This window comes from Equus quagga, chromosome 14 (assembly GCF_021613505.1).
Source record: "Equus quagga isolate Etosha38 chromosome 14, UCLA_HA_Equagga_1.0, whole genome shotgun sequence".
NCBI classification, from domain to species: Eukaryota; Metazoa; Chordata; class Mammalia; order Perissodactyla; family Equidae; genus Equus; species Equus quagga.
Window position 1 is genome coordinate 46,144,821 of NC_060280.1, and position 17,153 is coordinate 46,161,973.

General features: G+C 41.4%; 1 protein-coding gene across 1 annotated transcript; it reads left to right on the forward strand.

Annotated features, from left to right (window-relative positions):
* Positions 1-9,580: 9,580 nt before the first annotated feature.
* LOC124225567 (lysine-specific demethylase 4D-like) lies at positions 9,581-11,431 on the forward strand. The gene has a single exon (XM_046638242.1). The coding sequence runs from the start codon at positions 9,581-9,583 to the stop codon at positions 11,429-11,431; it is 1,851 nt and encodes a 616-aa protein (XP_046494198.1).
* The last annotated feature ends 5,722 nt before the right edge of the window (positions 11,432-17,153 follow it).

Consider the following 17,153-nt stretch of genomic DNA (forward strand, 5'->3'; position numbering starts at 1 on the left):
CATTGCTGTATATAGATCCTTGTCAGTCCAAAGTCAACTAGATTTGTGTGATTTTTTACTTTATACATTCCCCTGCTTATGGACAATTTGATTATTTCCAAATCTTTGTTAACTGAAACAATGCTTTACTGATGGCTTTGTACACAGAAATAGAATTACTGGGTTGTATTTATGTTCATTTCCAACTTTTCTAGGAACACCCAGATCGGCCTCCAACTTCTATCACCATTGGCAGTGTGGGAAAGTTCTGGTTTCTCCATGTCTTGGCCCATTTTTTATATTGTCAGACCTTTTCATTTTTCCTAATTGAAATGAGTGAAAAATAGTATCTTGTTGCATTGCCCTGATGACTAGTGATCCTATCCTTTTTATATTTAACTTTTCACATTTAAATTTTCATATTTAACTGTATTAGCTATTTGGATTTCCTCTTTTGTGAATTGCTTACCCTCAGGCTTTGCACACTTTTTTGGAGTTGACTATTTTTTTAATTGACCTGTAGAAGTTTTGTGATATTCTGGATACTAATTCATTGTCTATTTTATGGACGATGAAAAACTTCTCCTAGCTTATAATTTCTTCTAATTTTTTTATGTCGTTGTATTAGTCAGGGTTCTCCAGAGAAACAGAACCAATAAAGTATATGTTGGATATATAAAAGAGGAGGTTTTATTACAGGATTGGTTCACATGGTTATGGAGGCCAAAAAAATCTCAAGATCTGCCAGATCAGCTGTGTGCAAGCTGGAGAACCAAGAAGATGGTGCTGTAACTCAGTCTGAGCCCTGGGCCTGGAATCAGGGGGCCAACAGTATAAGTCTGAGTCTGGGTCCCAAAGCCCATGAACCAGGAATGCCTTTGTCAGATGTCCCAGGGCTGGCAAAGACAGCTGGACCAGCTCAAGCAGAGACAGGGAACTCACCCGTCCTCTGCTGTTTTATTCTATGCAGGCTCTCCACGGCTCAGATGATCCCATCTGCATTGGCGAAAGAGATCTTTTCTCAGTCTACTGATGTAAATGCTAATCTCTTCCTGAGACACCCACGCAGACACACCCAGAAATAATGCTACACCAGCTCTCTGGGCATCTCTCAGCCCAGACAAGTGGAAACATAAAGTTAACCATCACAGTCATCATTACCTTGGAATCGGTTAAATATATCAGACATTTCCATCTTCGTGCTTTAGATTCTTCTTTAAGACATTTTTTCCACCCCGACTTCATAAAGACATTCTTCAATATTTCCTCCAATAGTCTTAAAGTTCTCTTTTGTATCTTCGTTCCGTAATCCATCTCAAACTTATTTATGTGAGCACCACATATCAAATAGTTCATTCCTGCCCGATGGTTTGGTACGCCGCCTCCACCATGTGCAGATGCCCACACACACCTGCGTCTGTGTCTGGCCTCTCTACTCTGCACATAGGGGTACTTGTCCATTGCAGCTCAGACATTGCGGTTTGATAGAGGATACATCACCCATTTTGTTCTCTTTTTAAGGAGTCATCTTGGACATTCCTGTTTGAATACCTGACTCGACTACTTACTAGATCTGCCACCTTGAGCAAATTGCTTAATGTCTTCTTGACTCAGTTTCTTCATCTGAGAATTAGGGTTAATAGAAGGATTTCCCCTGTAGGGTCATTATAAGGATTAAATGAGTTAATCTCCGCAGTGTACATTGAACAGGGTCTGGCATTTGATAGTGAAGATATGTGTTGGCTGCTTTTAATAATATTTGTTCTATTAGAGGTAGAGAGGCTCTTCTGTTTATCAAAAGATATGAAAAAGAGAAAAGACAAATCAAGGAGTGGGAAGGAATATTATATTACTCATATCCAATAAAGAGCTAACATCTAGAATATAGAAAGAACTGTTACAAAGACAGAAAGACAGCCCAGCAGAAAAATGGACAGAATACTTGATTAGGCACTTCATGAAGAAGCAGATCCAATTGGCTGATAAACATGAAAAAATTACTCACCTTCATTAGTAAGAGGGAAATGCAAATTATAATGAGATGCCTCAACACACTCACCTGATTGGCTAAAACTAAAAAGGTTGATAATCACCAAAGGTTTGGTGAAGAGCAATGAGCACCCTCATAGTGAGTGTGTAAATTGGTAAAAAGTTTGGCAAGACAAAGTTTGAATTCCCATATTCTATGACTGAGAGACTCATTTTTAGGCATGAGTGCACGTGTGTACATGTCAGAGCATTTTCAGAGCAACCTTGTTAGATGCCAAAAGTGGAAACAACCCAAAGGCCCATCAACAGTGGTAAGTTTAGGGGCCGGCTCCGTGGCCGAGTGGTTAAGTTCATGAGCTCTGCTGCAGCGGCCCAGGGTTTGGATCCTGGGCGCGGACATGGCACCGTTTGTCAGGCCACGTTGAGGCAGCGTCCCACATCCCACAACTAGAAGGACACACAACTAAGATATACAACTGTGTATGGGGAGGGGTTTGGGGAGATGAAGCAGAAACAAACAAACAAAAAAGATTGGCAACAGTTGTTAGCCCAGGTGCTAATCTTAAAAAGAAAACAAACGAAAAAAAACAGTGGAAAGTTTATACTGTTGAATACTTTACAGCCTTGAAACAGAACAAAGTCCAGCTACATGCAACAACATAAGTGACAAAAGACATAGAGAATACATTAAAGTACATAAATGCACTTCTATTTATATAAGGTTATATAAAGTGTTCAAAAATAGGCAGAGTTTTAATTTTACATTGTTTACCAAAATTACTATGCCTGTAGTTAGCAAAGGGTTAGTCTAAGGAGCTGGGGCTGTAATCCTGGGGTAGGCATGGCTTCATGTCTTGACCTGGGTGGTGGTTCCACTTTTGTTCACTCTTTAGTTATTTGTTAAACTGCACACATATGCTTTCTCAATTTCTGCAAGCACTTTATATTTCATAATTTTGAAATGTTAAAAAAACTGTTTTCAGGGCCAGCCCTGTGACATAATGGTTAAGATTGCACACTCTTCTTTGGCAGCCCGGGATTCATGGGCCTGAATCCCAGGTGAGGACCTACACCACTCATCAAGCCATGCTGTGGCATCGACCCACATACAAAATAGAGGAAGATTGGAAGAGATGTTAGCTCAGGGACAATCTTCCTCAGCAAAAAAAATAAAAATAAAAATAAAAAATGAAAAAAAACTGCTTTCTGCTCTAAAAAATTTGTCATGTAGTGGTTTATAGACTCATTTGGTTTATATTATGTTGTATTGTGTTGTAGACTGTTTAAAAAATCTACATCATATTTCTCATTTTTTTCATTCTAATATTGTTTATTAATGCCTTGTTTATTTCTATATTATTTATTTTATTATATTTAGTAATACTTAATTTTTTTAGAACACTTTTAGATTTACAAAAAATTGATGGAGGTCGGCCTGGGGGCTGAGTGGTCAAGTTCTCGCACTCTGCTTCAGCAGCCCGGTGTTTCGAGGGTTTGGATCCTGGGCATGGACATGGCACTGCTCATCAGGCCATGCCAAGGTGGTGTCCCACATGCCATAACTAGAAGGACCTGCAACTAGAATTTACAACTATGTACTGTGAGGTTTTGGGGAGAAAAAGAAGAAGAAGAAGAAGAAGAAAAAAAAGAACATAAGATTGGCAACAGATGTTAGCTCAGGGCCAATCTTTAAAAAAAAAAATCTAACATTGACTGTTAAAAAAAAATTGAGCAGATAGCTCAGAGAGTTCTCATATTTACCACCCCCCAACCCACCCTACTCACATTTTCCCCTATTTTTGTCTTAATTCCTATGGCACATTTGTTACAATTAATGAACCAATATCAATAGATTATCATTCGCTAAAGGCCACAGTTTATTCAGATTTCTTCCGGTTTGTGTTTTTTTTTTAAACAAGCTATGGCCTGTTTTATTAAAGAAACATTTGCGTGATTTGCTTTTCATCAGCCTGTTGTGGCATGCTCCTAACGCTATCAGAATCTCCCGGATCAATGATAGCCAGCATGGATTATCTGTGGTATTTTCCACAGGTTGTGCCCTATTCAACATTCCTGCCACTGTCGTGAGGCCCAGTGTTGGCCAGCGTGGTGTAGCACTCCGTTTCGGATTTCCTCCGGGCTGGGCGGTTGTTGGCAAGGATGCCCAGTTTCGCTTTGCCTTGTCTGATCATTTTCAGAGTCAGCTTGTACCTCAGCATGTACTTTCCACTTTTCATCACCAGCTGGAGCCTAGAGTTGACCGACTCCAGCGACTTTTTGGTCTTCTTTGCGGCCACCATCTTCCTGCTTTAGGTGCGGCTGGTCCCCAACCGAGAACGCCCGCCAAGATGGCGGGAGCCAGAAAAGCCAGATTTTGTCAGTTTTTACCCAATGTCCTTTTTCTGTTCCAAGATCCCACCCAAAATGCCAGATTACATTTAGTTTTTATGTCTCTCTAGGTTTCCCTTGGCTGTAGCAGATTCTCAGACTTTCCTTTTTTCTGACGAAATGTTTATATAGAAATGACAGTTTTGGGGAGTACTGGTGAAGCGTATTGTACGAGGCCCTTCTATTGGAATTGGATGTTTTTCTTATGATTAGCCTGGGTTTGTGCGGTTTTATTGGAGGAAGATTACAGAGGTTAAGTGCCATTTTAATCACATCACCTCAAGGTCATATATTATCAACGTAAGTTATGACTCTTGATGTTGACCCGGCTGGAATCGTGTTTGTCAGGCTTCTCCACTATTAATACCCCAACCCCGGCCCCCACGTGCCACTCCGCGCTCCGGAAGGAAGTCAGTCTTCGCAGCCTACACTCAGGGAGCAGGATGTTACACTCCCCTCCTTTAGGCTGGAGTACTACATAACTTATTGGGAATCTTATACAGGAGAGATTTATTTGTCTCTTCTCCACAATTTTGAATTTACTCGACCATTTGTTTATATCAGTACGAAGTCACTGACATTTATTTTATACTTTGGCTCATTCAATACTACTTTAGTTTGTTGTTAAAATTGTTTGAGCTTTGGCCGTTGGGAGCCCTTTCCTTTGGTTCCTGTGCCCCTTTGGCATGCATAATTCTCTTTATTTCTAGCATATCCTTAATTTCAAGTGCTACAAGACGCTGCAGGCTCATGTTGTGTATTTTCTCCTCTAGTCCTAGTAACTTTTTTTCTTTCATCAGTATCACCAGTTCTTTATTTTATTTTTCTTTAAAAGTAACAGATTTCTTTTTTATTAACCATCTCTATTTTTGTATATGTTCATTTTCCCTTTTATTATTCTATCATTATTTTTACCTTTCCTTGCTTTTGCATAATTCTTGGGTTTTTTTTTTTACTAATGGCTTGAGTTGAACATCATGTCATATGTCATATGGATATTGTAGATATTATGTGGATATTAATTTTCAAACAAATATGCTTGGGTTTAGTTTTTTTATTGACTTTCAGTTTTTTTTCTTTGTGGTCAAGATTGTACTTAATATGTTGAGTCTATGGAGTTTTTATTGATATTTATTCTGTGGTCTTATATTGGTAAATTTTATAAATGTTTACATGTGCTGATAATTTTCCATTTGCTATACGGTTGTTGCAGGTTATATGATCAAAGTTGTTAAATTTCGTTGTTCAAACTTTTATAACATTTTCTTCTTTGCTCATCTACCAGTTTCTGAGAGAATGGTGTTAAAAAAAAACACCTCCCACCATGATTGCAAATAAGTTGACCCTCCCTATCTGCGAGTTCCGCATCTGCGGATTCAATGGGTTTTTCATCTGCTGTTGTTTGAATCCGCAGATGCGGAACCCGCGGACACGGAGACCCTAAGAGACTGGAGCATCCGCGAATTTCGGGTAACCGCGGATTTCGGGTAACCGTGCAGGGTCCTGAAACCAGCCTCTCTTGGATATGGAGGAACAGACGATTGCATGTCAGTTTTACCTTATAATTCTCAGTCTTTGTGTTCTATGGCTCTGCACTATGTGTTTAAGGGCATAAAGTTCATCGATGTAATATTCTCCTAGTGAGTTTTTCTTTTTGATAGCTATAAAATGTTCTTCCTTTATTCTATAAATACATTTGATATTAATTACTGTTAGACCAGGTTTCTTTTGTTGAACATTTGCATGGTTCGACTTTCCCACGACTTTATTTTCAACCTCTTAGTTTGCTTTGTTTTAAGACTGGTTTAAAAAAACAAAAGGGTGTGGACAAAGTGGGATGACCAACCAGGACCCTAGCCACCACATTCCATTAGAAGGGCATTGATTCAATTAGACTATTGCCCAGGTATAAAACCAGAACCATCAGGACGTGGGGCTGCATTTGGAGGCTAGCTTCCAAGAGGACACTCCCCCTCCGGGACCTGGAGTACCTTCAACTAGAATCAGGATGTTGTTGGTGGAAAGTAGGTCAATTTATTTCTATTTGTCCTTATGAGTGAAAGAGTTATTTTCCTATTACAAATTTAATGTAGCAACTGTAGTTTCATATGTATTTGCAATTGAGAAATATGCATTGGGATATCACTTCCTTGAGTTAAAACAAGTTTTTATTATGGAGTTAAATTTTTTCTTAATGTTTCCTTGGTAAAAATTGCAAAGATTTTCAGGAAAAAGCACTGCATTTAGTGGGCTGATATTCAATGGAAATAAGAGGGTTTCTAGAACTGGGAAAGGAATGAATCAGTCAGAAGGGACTTGGAAAATACGTGGGGTTAAATCAGAGATTTTGATTGGATATGGAGGTATTAGAATTGGGATAGTGATGATTGAATTAGAATTGAGGTGGGACATATAGAGCCTTGAGCACGACACGTTTTATTTAGAGGCTGAATCCTTAAAAGAAATCCTTTTCTGGGTCCTGGTGTATCATCATTTGGAGTCACAATTTTAGCTTGGCAGAAGGCAAGCACTTTTTTTGTTTTTGTTTTCCCTTTAAAGCATAAAACAGATCAAAACGATGACATTTTATATCAGAAAGCAACTTTTTCCTGGTAAATTTCTCATTTATTTGTGCATTCAAAGTACAAATATTACATGCATATCACTTTTAGATTTCTTCCCTGGGACTATATATTTCTGTTGTTAAAGGGATCGGAAACTTTTTTGTTATTCCACTTTATAATTGATCTTTTACTGTTGTATAGAATGCTTTAGATTTCTGTGCCCTAATCAGTGTCTAGAAATGTTGTTGAACTATATATTTCTGACAATTTGTCTATAATGCAAATTAATGATTAAGTTTTAATTAGATTGTTTCAGATGTTTACTCCTTAAGGATAACGCTTGTTGGGAGTGTGTACATTTGTGTTCTGTGCTTCTTTGCCGGCTTACTGTTTACATAGGCACTCTTTCTATTACGAGAGTCCTTTCTTCTTTTTTTTTTTAAAGCATGTATTAAAACAATGAAACAGATGTTGAGTTATTTCAAACAGTTTTCTGCACGCAATAAGATGATGACTTTTCCATTTCCTCTGTTAAGGGACTCAGTAACACTGGCAGATTTTTTTAAACCATCCTTGCAATCATTTATCATGTGTTATTCTTTTAATGTTCTGTTGCAGTAAAGATTTGATACAATTTTATTTAAGACTTTTTGCAACTTCGCCTCTAGATAAAGTTGGCCCTATCTAGTACTTATCTTGTGTGGCCCTCTTCTGGTTCTGGCTTCAAGGCTATGCTTACAGCCTCATAAAATAAACTGAATATTGCACCCTAGAAAAGTTTGTATGAGGTAGGAGTTAGAAGGCACTTACAAAATGACCTAAGTATTAGGTTTCTCTGGGTCTTATTTAAACAACTGATATATTTTTATTAAGTTTATTAGTATATATAACCATTACACTTTTTTCTTGGATCACTGTGGGATATTTGTACTTTTGAGAAAATTATTCAATTTTCAAAATTATTAGCACCAAGTTATTCATAAGATTCAAGTATAATTTAAAAAAATTTCTCTGCTAGATTTTTGGCTATGTCCCCTCTTTTATCATAATGTGGTTTATTTGTACTTTTCTCTCTTTTCTCCTCATGCTTATGTCTTCTAACTTCCAATGATCTTTCCTAAGAATCAGGTTTTGGTTTGAGTCATCATTTCTATTGTGTGTTAGGTTTTCTTTTGCAATCATTTCAGCTTATGTCTTTCTTTTCTTTCCTTAATTCGTCTTTGAGGTTAATTCATCCAGTCTCTTCAGTTGATCGCTTTACTCATTTATTTACAAACTTGCATTAAGCAAGTTCAGTTAGATGTTCTTCTTTTTCTGTCTTATGATTTGCTTTAAAATTCTTATTTAAAAAATTTTAGCTTTGTAGAGGTATAATTGACATATGAAATTGTAAAATATTGAAAGTGAACTTTGTGGGGATTTGATATATGTATCCATTGTGACAAGATTCCTCCCATCTACTTAACTAACAGCAATCAGCTCACATGTTTATATTTTTTTTTTTTTGGTGAGAACATTTAAGTTCTACTCCCTTAGAAAATTTCAATTAGACAATACAGTGTTATCAACTATAGTCACCCGGTTATACATTAGATCTTCAGACCTTATTCATTTTATAGTTGAAAGTTTGTGCCCTTTTACCAAGCTCTCCCTTTCCTCCACCCACCAGCCCGTGGCAACCACTTTTCTACTCTGTATCTATCAGTCTCAATTTTTTAAAAAAATTCTGCATATGAGTGATGTCGTGCAGTATTTGTCTTTCTCTGTCTGACTTATTTCACTTAGCATAATGCCCTAGAGTTCCCTCCATGTTTTTGCAAATGTCAGGATTTCCTTCTTTCTCATGGCTGAATAATATTCCGTTGTGTATGTATACCACATCTTCTTTATCCATTCATCTGTTGATGGATACTTAGGCTGTTTCCATGTCTTGGCTGTTGTGAGTAACGCTTCAGTGAACATGGGAGTGCAGATATCTTTCAATATTCTGTTTTCATTTCCTCTGGACACATACCCAGAGATGCAATTGCTTCAATGGTAGTTCTGCTTTTAATTTTGTGAGGAACCTCCATACTGTTTTCCACACTGGCTGCACCAGTTTGCATTCCTACCAACTGCACTTTTTGCCCTTAAATTCTAATTTTGCAATTAATATTGCTGTACCAGTTTTAACTTGATGCTAAATCAGTGTTTCTTTGTCGTTCACTTATTTTTACGTATTCTGTATTCTTCTCTCTAGGTTTACATTTCAAACTTCCCTGAAGAGACTTTCTGCTGCAGCAGGGTGAGGAGCCACCCATGCACTCAAGACTGTGGGCCAGGAGAGGGCTCCGAGACCCTTACACCACCAGCGGAGGAACCTCCCAGAACTGCCAGCTGAGATAGGACTTGGCTCAGGGTGCCCGCTCCACTGGGAAATACTCTATTTCCTTTGGGCCCAAAAGGCTAACCAGAGTGGAGTCCCCCTGGTGAACAGGCAAGCCTGGAAAGATACCACTTTATCTGCTTAAAAGTTGAAGTCTCAGTTACTGCCTTACAGATAGACCAGATTTTTTTTTTTTTTTTAAATAAAGAAACAGAGAAGACATTACTCCCTAGCATTCTCAGATATCTAAACATACCTAAGAACCTGAGAGTCGTCTGCTTACTATATTGGAGCCATGAAGTCTCAGCACTGTGGTACCCAGAACCCAAGTTGCACAATCATGAACTTCCACCCAACCATGGAAGAATTTAAAGATTTCAACAAGTATATTGCTTACATGGAATCCCAGGGTGCACACCGAGCTGGCCTAGCCAAGGTAATTCCACCAAAAGGATGGAAAGCCAGACAGACCTACGATGATATCGATGACATCTTAATAGCCACTCCCCTCCAGCAGGTGGCCTCTGGGCGGGCAGGTGTATTTACTCAATACCACAAAAAGAAGAAAGCCATGACCGTGGGGGAGTACCGCCACTTGGCAAACAGTGACAGGTATCAGACCCCACCACACTCAGATTTTGAGGATTTAGAAAGAAAATATTGGAAAACCCGCCTCTATGATTCACCCATCTATGGTGCTGACATCAGTGGCTCCTTATTTGATGAAAACACCGAACAATGGAACCTGGGACACCTAGGAACCATTCAGGACCTGTTGGAGCAGGAGTGTGGAGTGGTCATCCAAGGCGTCAACACACCCTACCTGTACTTTGGCATGTGGAAGACCACGTTCGCTTGGCACACGGAGGACATGGACCTCTACAGCATCAACTACCTGCACTTCGGGGAGCCCAAAACTTGGTACGCGGTGCCCCCAGAGCACGGCCAGCGCCTGGAACGCCTGGCCAGGCAGCTGTTCCCGGGCAGTTCCCGGAGCTGTGAGGCCTTCATGCGGCACAAGGTGGCTCTCATCTCGCCCACTGTCCTCAAGGACAACGGGATCCCCTTCAGTCGGATCACTCAGGAGGCTGGAGAGTTCATGGTGACCTTTCCCTATGGCTACCACGCTGGCTTCAACCACGGCTTCAACTGCGCCGAAGCCGTCAATTTCGCCACCCCGCGGTGGATCGATTATGGCAAAGCGGCCTCTCAGTGCAGCTGCGGGGAGGCCAGGGTCAGCTTTTCCATAGATGCCTTCGTGCGCATCCTGCAACCGGCGCGCTACGAGCTGTGGAAACGCGGGCAGGACCGGGCTGTGCTGGACCACACGGGGCCCACGGCGCCGGGCAGCCAGGAGCTGAGCGCCTGGAGGGAGGTCCAGGCGCCCAGGAGAGCGGCGCTGGGCCTGAGGCACCTCCCGGCCCGCCGGGCCCCGGGCCCGGCTGTGGTTGTGGGCGGTGGAACCCGCCGCCGCGTCCCTGGGCACCGGGCATCCTCGCGCCCCTCGCCGGCCCGCGCTTCTTCCTCTGCCGCCCAGCCCTGGGCCACTTGCCCAAAGCCCGGCCCAGCCCCGCCGCCGAGCCTGGGGCAGTCTGCCAAGGATGTCCACCCCTCAACTGGCAGACGAGGTCGCGGTCGTCGTCCTCGGGAACAGGGCGCTCAACAGCCCATTGCTCAGGTCCCGGCCAAGAGGCGCCTTCTGGCGGACACAGCTCCGGAGCCCCATGCTCAGCCCCTGCGTGCGGATGGATCCTCAATGGACAACCCTACAGCGCTGAGCCCTGGGCCCCAGCATCCTGCTAAGGCTTCCGGGTGCTGCTGTGCCCCTGATCTTCAACCCTTGGGGCCCCCATTAGATCCGGATGAGCCAATGCACCCTGGGCGGTGCCTGCTATCCCTGGAGAATATTACTGTCAGTCTCCCTGATTGTGTCCCACTAACTCCTCCCAAACTCATTGGGACTCTGAGAAGGTTCCCTAGGCATGCTGCTGTGGAGTGGAAGGCTCCTATGAGCCTCTCTGAGGTTGTAAGGATGGACCACTCTTACGCCTCTATGTTCCCGGCCCCAGTTGCAATTCCCAGAATCTTTTGCCGCTCTAACTGTGATCCCCCCTGGGCTCAAGCTAGAGGCAGCTGCATGTCTTGAATCCTGGAACATGTTCACCACCAATGGATGGTCTTTAGCCTCTGAGCCCAAGGGTATTGAAGGTTTCGCAGAATGTGGCTGTATCTGACCCTCAACCCCAGAAGCCACAGAAGCTCCCAGCCAGGCAACAATCTGGGCTGGGTCTGTTCCCAGTGGAGACACTTCATCTCCTGGAAATGACACGTTTCCCAGGCTTCAGATGCTTTGTCCTACTGTGACAACCAGGGATCCTAATAGCCACTGAAGTGGACTTCTCCATCTGACCAGCTGCCATAGCACCTTGTAGTACCTTTCCTTAGCCCACTCCTGAACCTTGATGGGCCTTTGGACTTTGTCTTGACCTAGATGCCATGGACACTGCTTGTTTTTGATGTCCCCTCAGGATACCTCCCTTGCAGTGGTCTGCCAATAGCCCCCACGGTAATTTGGGGCAACATTGGATGATGCTGAGAAACTGGTTGAGCCCCTTTCTTCCCCAAGTTGCTTCAGGGCCTCTGAGTCACTGACCTGGCTTCCAGTGGACATTGCTAAAGCTACAGCTGAGCCCCATAAGCTTCTCATTGTCCTGCAACTCTGACACACCCTTCCTCCCAGGCCATCACTCAGGCCACTGCTCATGTTGAAACTAGACCTTGTGCCCAACTGAGGTTGTCAGCCAGTTCTGCCTCAGGGATATTTGTAATTTTATTGATGTTTATTGAAGTTGTTATCCCTAGTGTGTATCTCCAAAGCAAAGAAAGGTAAAATCATTAAAATATATTTTTAAAATCAGAATTATATAAAAGAGAGATATTTTGTTAGAAACAAGACAATAGGCCTCAAATGGAGTCAGTTATACTAAGCCCCACATCACCAAATGGAGGCAACTTAATTGGAGTTTCTGCTTTCCCAGAAATGGAATCTTAAACCAGCCAATCAGGAATCACCTTGATGAGGATCAAGGCTGCCCCAGGGAGAGAAGCCCAAGGCGTCCTGCCCTACTTACCGATCTATATCATCCTCCGGGAAGTATAGGGCGTCCTGACCAGATTTGACCTGATTTGTATCCAAAGTTATAAGACCACCCAATACCCAGACCCCACCTGCACTGATACCATTTTATGACTTTATTTTTACATAATCTTTCCTTTGTCTTGTAAAGGAATAACTCACATGCCTATGCCTTATAAATCTAGCCCTACCCTCAACCCATTGCAGCTCTTCACTGCCCATAGTTCCTGTCCCTGTGCTACTCTATGCTATTCTCTGAATAAAGGAGCACTACTACCAGACCTTGAGAGTCCAAGAAATCTTTCTTTCAGCTCCTCGGCTGGCTCATCGAGCCCGCATCAAACTGATCAGCGCTAGTTAGGTCACCTGCCCAATAGACTTCTATTGCTCCCTAAAGGAAAGTTATGTTGCAATAACCAATTTTTTGCTTAGTATAACTTCCTTGTTCCTGCTCCCTTCTGCCTATAAAAGTCTTTCATTTTGTGCTTTTTTCTATATGCTAGATTGGATGCTGCATGATTCGAATCGATTTTTTTTGCTTAAATAAATGCTTAAAATGTTTAATATGCCTCAGTTTATCTTTCAACAGTCTGAAACAAAGTGATTCAGAAAAGCTAAAAGAGCAAGCAAAACTACACCAAGCAAAATACAAATAGGAAGCAGGAGTTGTGGATTTTCATATCAGACAGACTCGATTGAGGCCCAAAGGTACATAGAAAGGCTCTTTACAATTGTGAAGGCTAAATTTCACCATGAAAATATAGCAGTCCTGAATATCCATGTAACTTTGATAAAGTATAGATTATAGTAAATAAAATAAGTTGAAACAAGCACATCAAAGATAGAATTTGTCACCTTATGTGATACTGTAATTTATAATAAGAAATGTATATCGTGCCTGAAACGGGGATGAAGACACAGAGCTCCTAAAATCCTTGGAATTTCCTAAGAGATGCGAGTACTAAAGTTGTCTTTTGTTATGTTAATGAGGTGGTTTTAGACCTCACCCGAGCATGCGGGTCTCTCAGTAGGAGAACCAGCCATGTGATTAGAGGGCTGGAACTTTCAGTCCCAACCCCAGACCTCCAGGGAGGGGAGAGGGGCTGGTAGTTGAATCGATCACGCCTACGTAATGAAGCCTCCGTAGGAGGTGCTGGGAGAGCGTTCACCCCATACCTTGCCTTATGTAGCTCTTCCATCTGGCTGTTCCTGAGTTGTACCCTTTCACAATAAACCAATAAACTGGTACTTTAGTAAGTAAAATGTTTTCTGAGTTCCGTGAGCCACTCCAGCAAATTAATCAAACCCAGAGAGGGGGGTCATGGGAACTTCTGATTTATAGCCAATTGGCCAGAAGTACAGGTAACAAGCTGGGCTTGCGATTGGCATCTGAAGTGGTGGTGGCAAGGAGGGCAGTCTTGTAGGACTGGGCCCTTAACTTGTGGGATCTGACACTATCTCTAGGTGCTGTGGGTGGTGTGGGGAAATCTGCTCCCCACACAGTGGAACTGGGTGTTCAGAAGCCCCCTTTTACCTTACTTAGTGCAAGACGCAGAAAAGGGACAAACTTAAGGATGTAGAAAACTTAAACAGCATTAACAATAAGTAGAATTTATGTACTTGGCAATAGAGTGTAATCCTTTTTGTCAATTGCCAATGGATCAATCACAAAAATTGACAATATTATTAGGGTGAAAAGAAAACATCAATAAATTCCAAAAAGGGGGAGGGGTGCAAAAGGGGTGATTAGGCTCACATGTGAGGGGATGGACTATGATTAGTTTTTGGGTGGTGAACATGATGTAATCTACACAGAATTTGAAATATATTACGATGTACATATGAAAGCTATATAATGTTATAATCCAATGTTACTGCAATTAAAAAAATAATAAATAATAAATAAATAAAAATATATTCCAAAATAAGAAAAAATCAAACTTCTTAATTATCATGTAGTAAAACTAGAAATTAATTTTAAAAATCAGAAAATATAGAGATCCTTCTTCCTGGAAAGTTAAAAATTCTTTTTTTTTTATGAGGAAGATTAGCCCTGAGCTAACATCTGTGCCCACCTTCATCTATTTCATATGTGGAACGCCTGCCACAGCATGGCTTGATGAGAGGTGTGTAGGTCCACTGGGGAACCCTTGTCCGGGTTTGGTTCATGCAGGAGCACCCCTGCTGTCCAAGAGGGGGCACTACATGCATACAAGACAATGAAGAGTGTCCCAGAAACCTCCACTTGCTTGGGCCATTTCTCCAGTAACTTTTCTATCCCGTGTTTTTGAAGTTTTCCCTTTTGAAAAGTCCCTCTAGAAAGGCACATTTGAATGGAAGGTGCCAGTGTCACTTTCAATCTAGACAGCATACTGCACATTTCAAGATTGTGTTGTGGCATGGTTCTGCTTAGAAATGTAACCCACTGTTAAAGAAGAGGGTGCAGTGTGTAAGGTTTTATGCAAAACCCTTCTAAGCCAGCCATCAGGACTCGAAAGTTAGGACACCTATTAATTAACTCAAGATAACCATGCTCTCAACATTACACAAATTTTACACAATCCACCCTTTGTTTTTATTACTTCCTCATTCCACCCCTTTCTGCTTATAAAAACCTTCCATTTCGTACAGCTCCTGGGAGCTCCCTTCTGTTTACTATATGGGATGCTGCCCCGTTCATGAACTGGGTAATAAAGCTGATTAGATCCTCAAATTTATTCAGTTAAATTTTTGTTTCGTAACAGCAGTCAACAATACTTAAAGACTAGGTTTCCTCAAAATCAAGATTTCAGATGAGGTGAGATCACAAGGGTGACTAAGTTGGGGTGGGGAAAAAGATCATTTAAGAAAGGCGAGGAGGTGAAAAACTAAGACAGCAGTTTGCTGAACAATATAAGAAAACTCTCGTACGATCTTTCATATGATCTTGTTTACGTCAATGGTCAACCACACGCACTCACTATTTCAAACTTTTTACCTTTCCCGGAGTTTCCATTTTATCATTCTTCTCATTTTTAGGCAGATGACCTTGACCCCTCATTACTGATAAAGGTTTCCTGATTGTCCCAGACCTCTATCCTCTGAACTTCCACAATGTGCCAGGAACCATGCCACAAATCAAGATCAGCAGTTCACTTAATACACACATCACCCTGTGAGATGGACACTATGATTATTCTCATTATATAGAGGAAGAAACAGAATTATAGAAAAGGTGAACAAAATACTTAAGGTCACTGTTTAGTAAATATTGGGGTCAGTATTCAATTCCAACTTATTGATTAGTGCTAATTCTGTACTTATCTTACCTTCCCCGTGGAAACAAACATCTTTTCAGGAAAGTCTAAGTCTTGATTCATTTTTGCATTCACCTCTCTTGACACCTCAAGCATGGTAGTCACTCAATTCATATTTACTTGAGTAAATGATTAAGTGGAATCATTTAGCTAGAGTTTCTCATCTTTCTCTCCCCTGATTAAAAATTTCTCCGGATCCTCACCTTCCAACCTTCTCGTGGCTTTTAATTATAAGTTTAGTTCGATCTTGAATTACAACGAGGAGCCATGGGCTTGGGTGAAGATGGCGCTGATTGATTTAAAATGTTATGGGCCTATGTGAGCCCATTTCCTGTCACTCTGAGGATGGCTCCAGTGGGAAAGCTCTATAAGGAACTGGGAGGGTCTCATTTGAAACCAGGATTTCAGATTAGTGCAAGACAGGCTATGTGTTATTTTGGGGTTTTTTCTTATTAAATGTGCAAAGTTGATAGAAAGGGAGAACTTTCTCTGTTAAAAGTTTAAAACATTTGTTTTTCACTAGTAGGAACATTTTTTATTTTTATATTGGAAACTGTGATAGATGGAGTTTCCATTTTTCCTAGATTAAAAATGATATATATATATATGTACGTACACATATAGATAATAGAGATTGTCAGATGAGTGACAGCTGGTATTGCTATGTCGTCATGTTAAAAGCTTTTTTGTTCTAGCAATTGCTGTAAAGAGACCTTTGTTTTTTCAAAATTTTTTAACGATTAGCACCTGAGCTAACATCTGTTGCCAATCTTCTTTTTTTTCTTCTTCTTCTTCTCCCCAAAGCCCCCCAGTACATAGTTGTATATTCTAGTTGTGGGTCCTTCTGGTTGTGCTGCCATGTTAAATGTTTTAGAGACACATTTTCTCAGGCAAAATCTTTTCATCTTATGGGAAACTGAAGGAGTAGAGGAGAGCTGGACAGGAATGATTTTGGAGCAGGCCGAGGGACTGGATAGGGATGGTGCTGAGGGAATTCAGTTTGTGATGAGACACGTGGAGCCAGACCTTCAGTCCGCGCTGCTTCATTCTGAGGGTGAGGCCAAAGAGGAACGCATGTTTCTGGATCTTGGAAAATGTTCCTGGGGGCCAGCCCGGTGGCAAAGTGGTTAAGTTAGCGTGGTACATTTTGGTGGCCGGGGCTTCGGAGGTTTGGATCCCGGGCTCAGATGTAGCACCGCTCATCAGTCATGCTGTGGGGCCATCCCACATAAAGTTCAGGAAGATTGGTGCGTTGTTAGCTCAGTGACAATCTCCCTCAAGCAAAAAGAGGAGGGTTGGCAACATTGGTTTCAAACTTTGCTATTGTCCTTGGGGAGTGAGTCCTATATGAATGATGGAAATAACTGACTTCTCCCTTTTGGTAGTATAAGAATTTGACAACTTTGTAACGACTATATTTTTATTGTGAAGACTGC

What these genes read in the sequence shown, in the direction of transcription:
- LOC124225567 (XM_046638242.1), top strand. Translation starts at nt 9,581, where the DNA reads ATGAAGTCTCAGCACTGTGGTACCCAGAACCCAAGTTGCACAATCATG.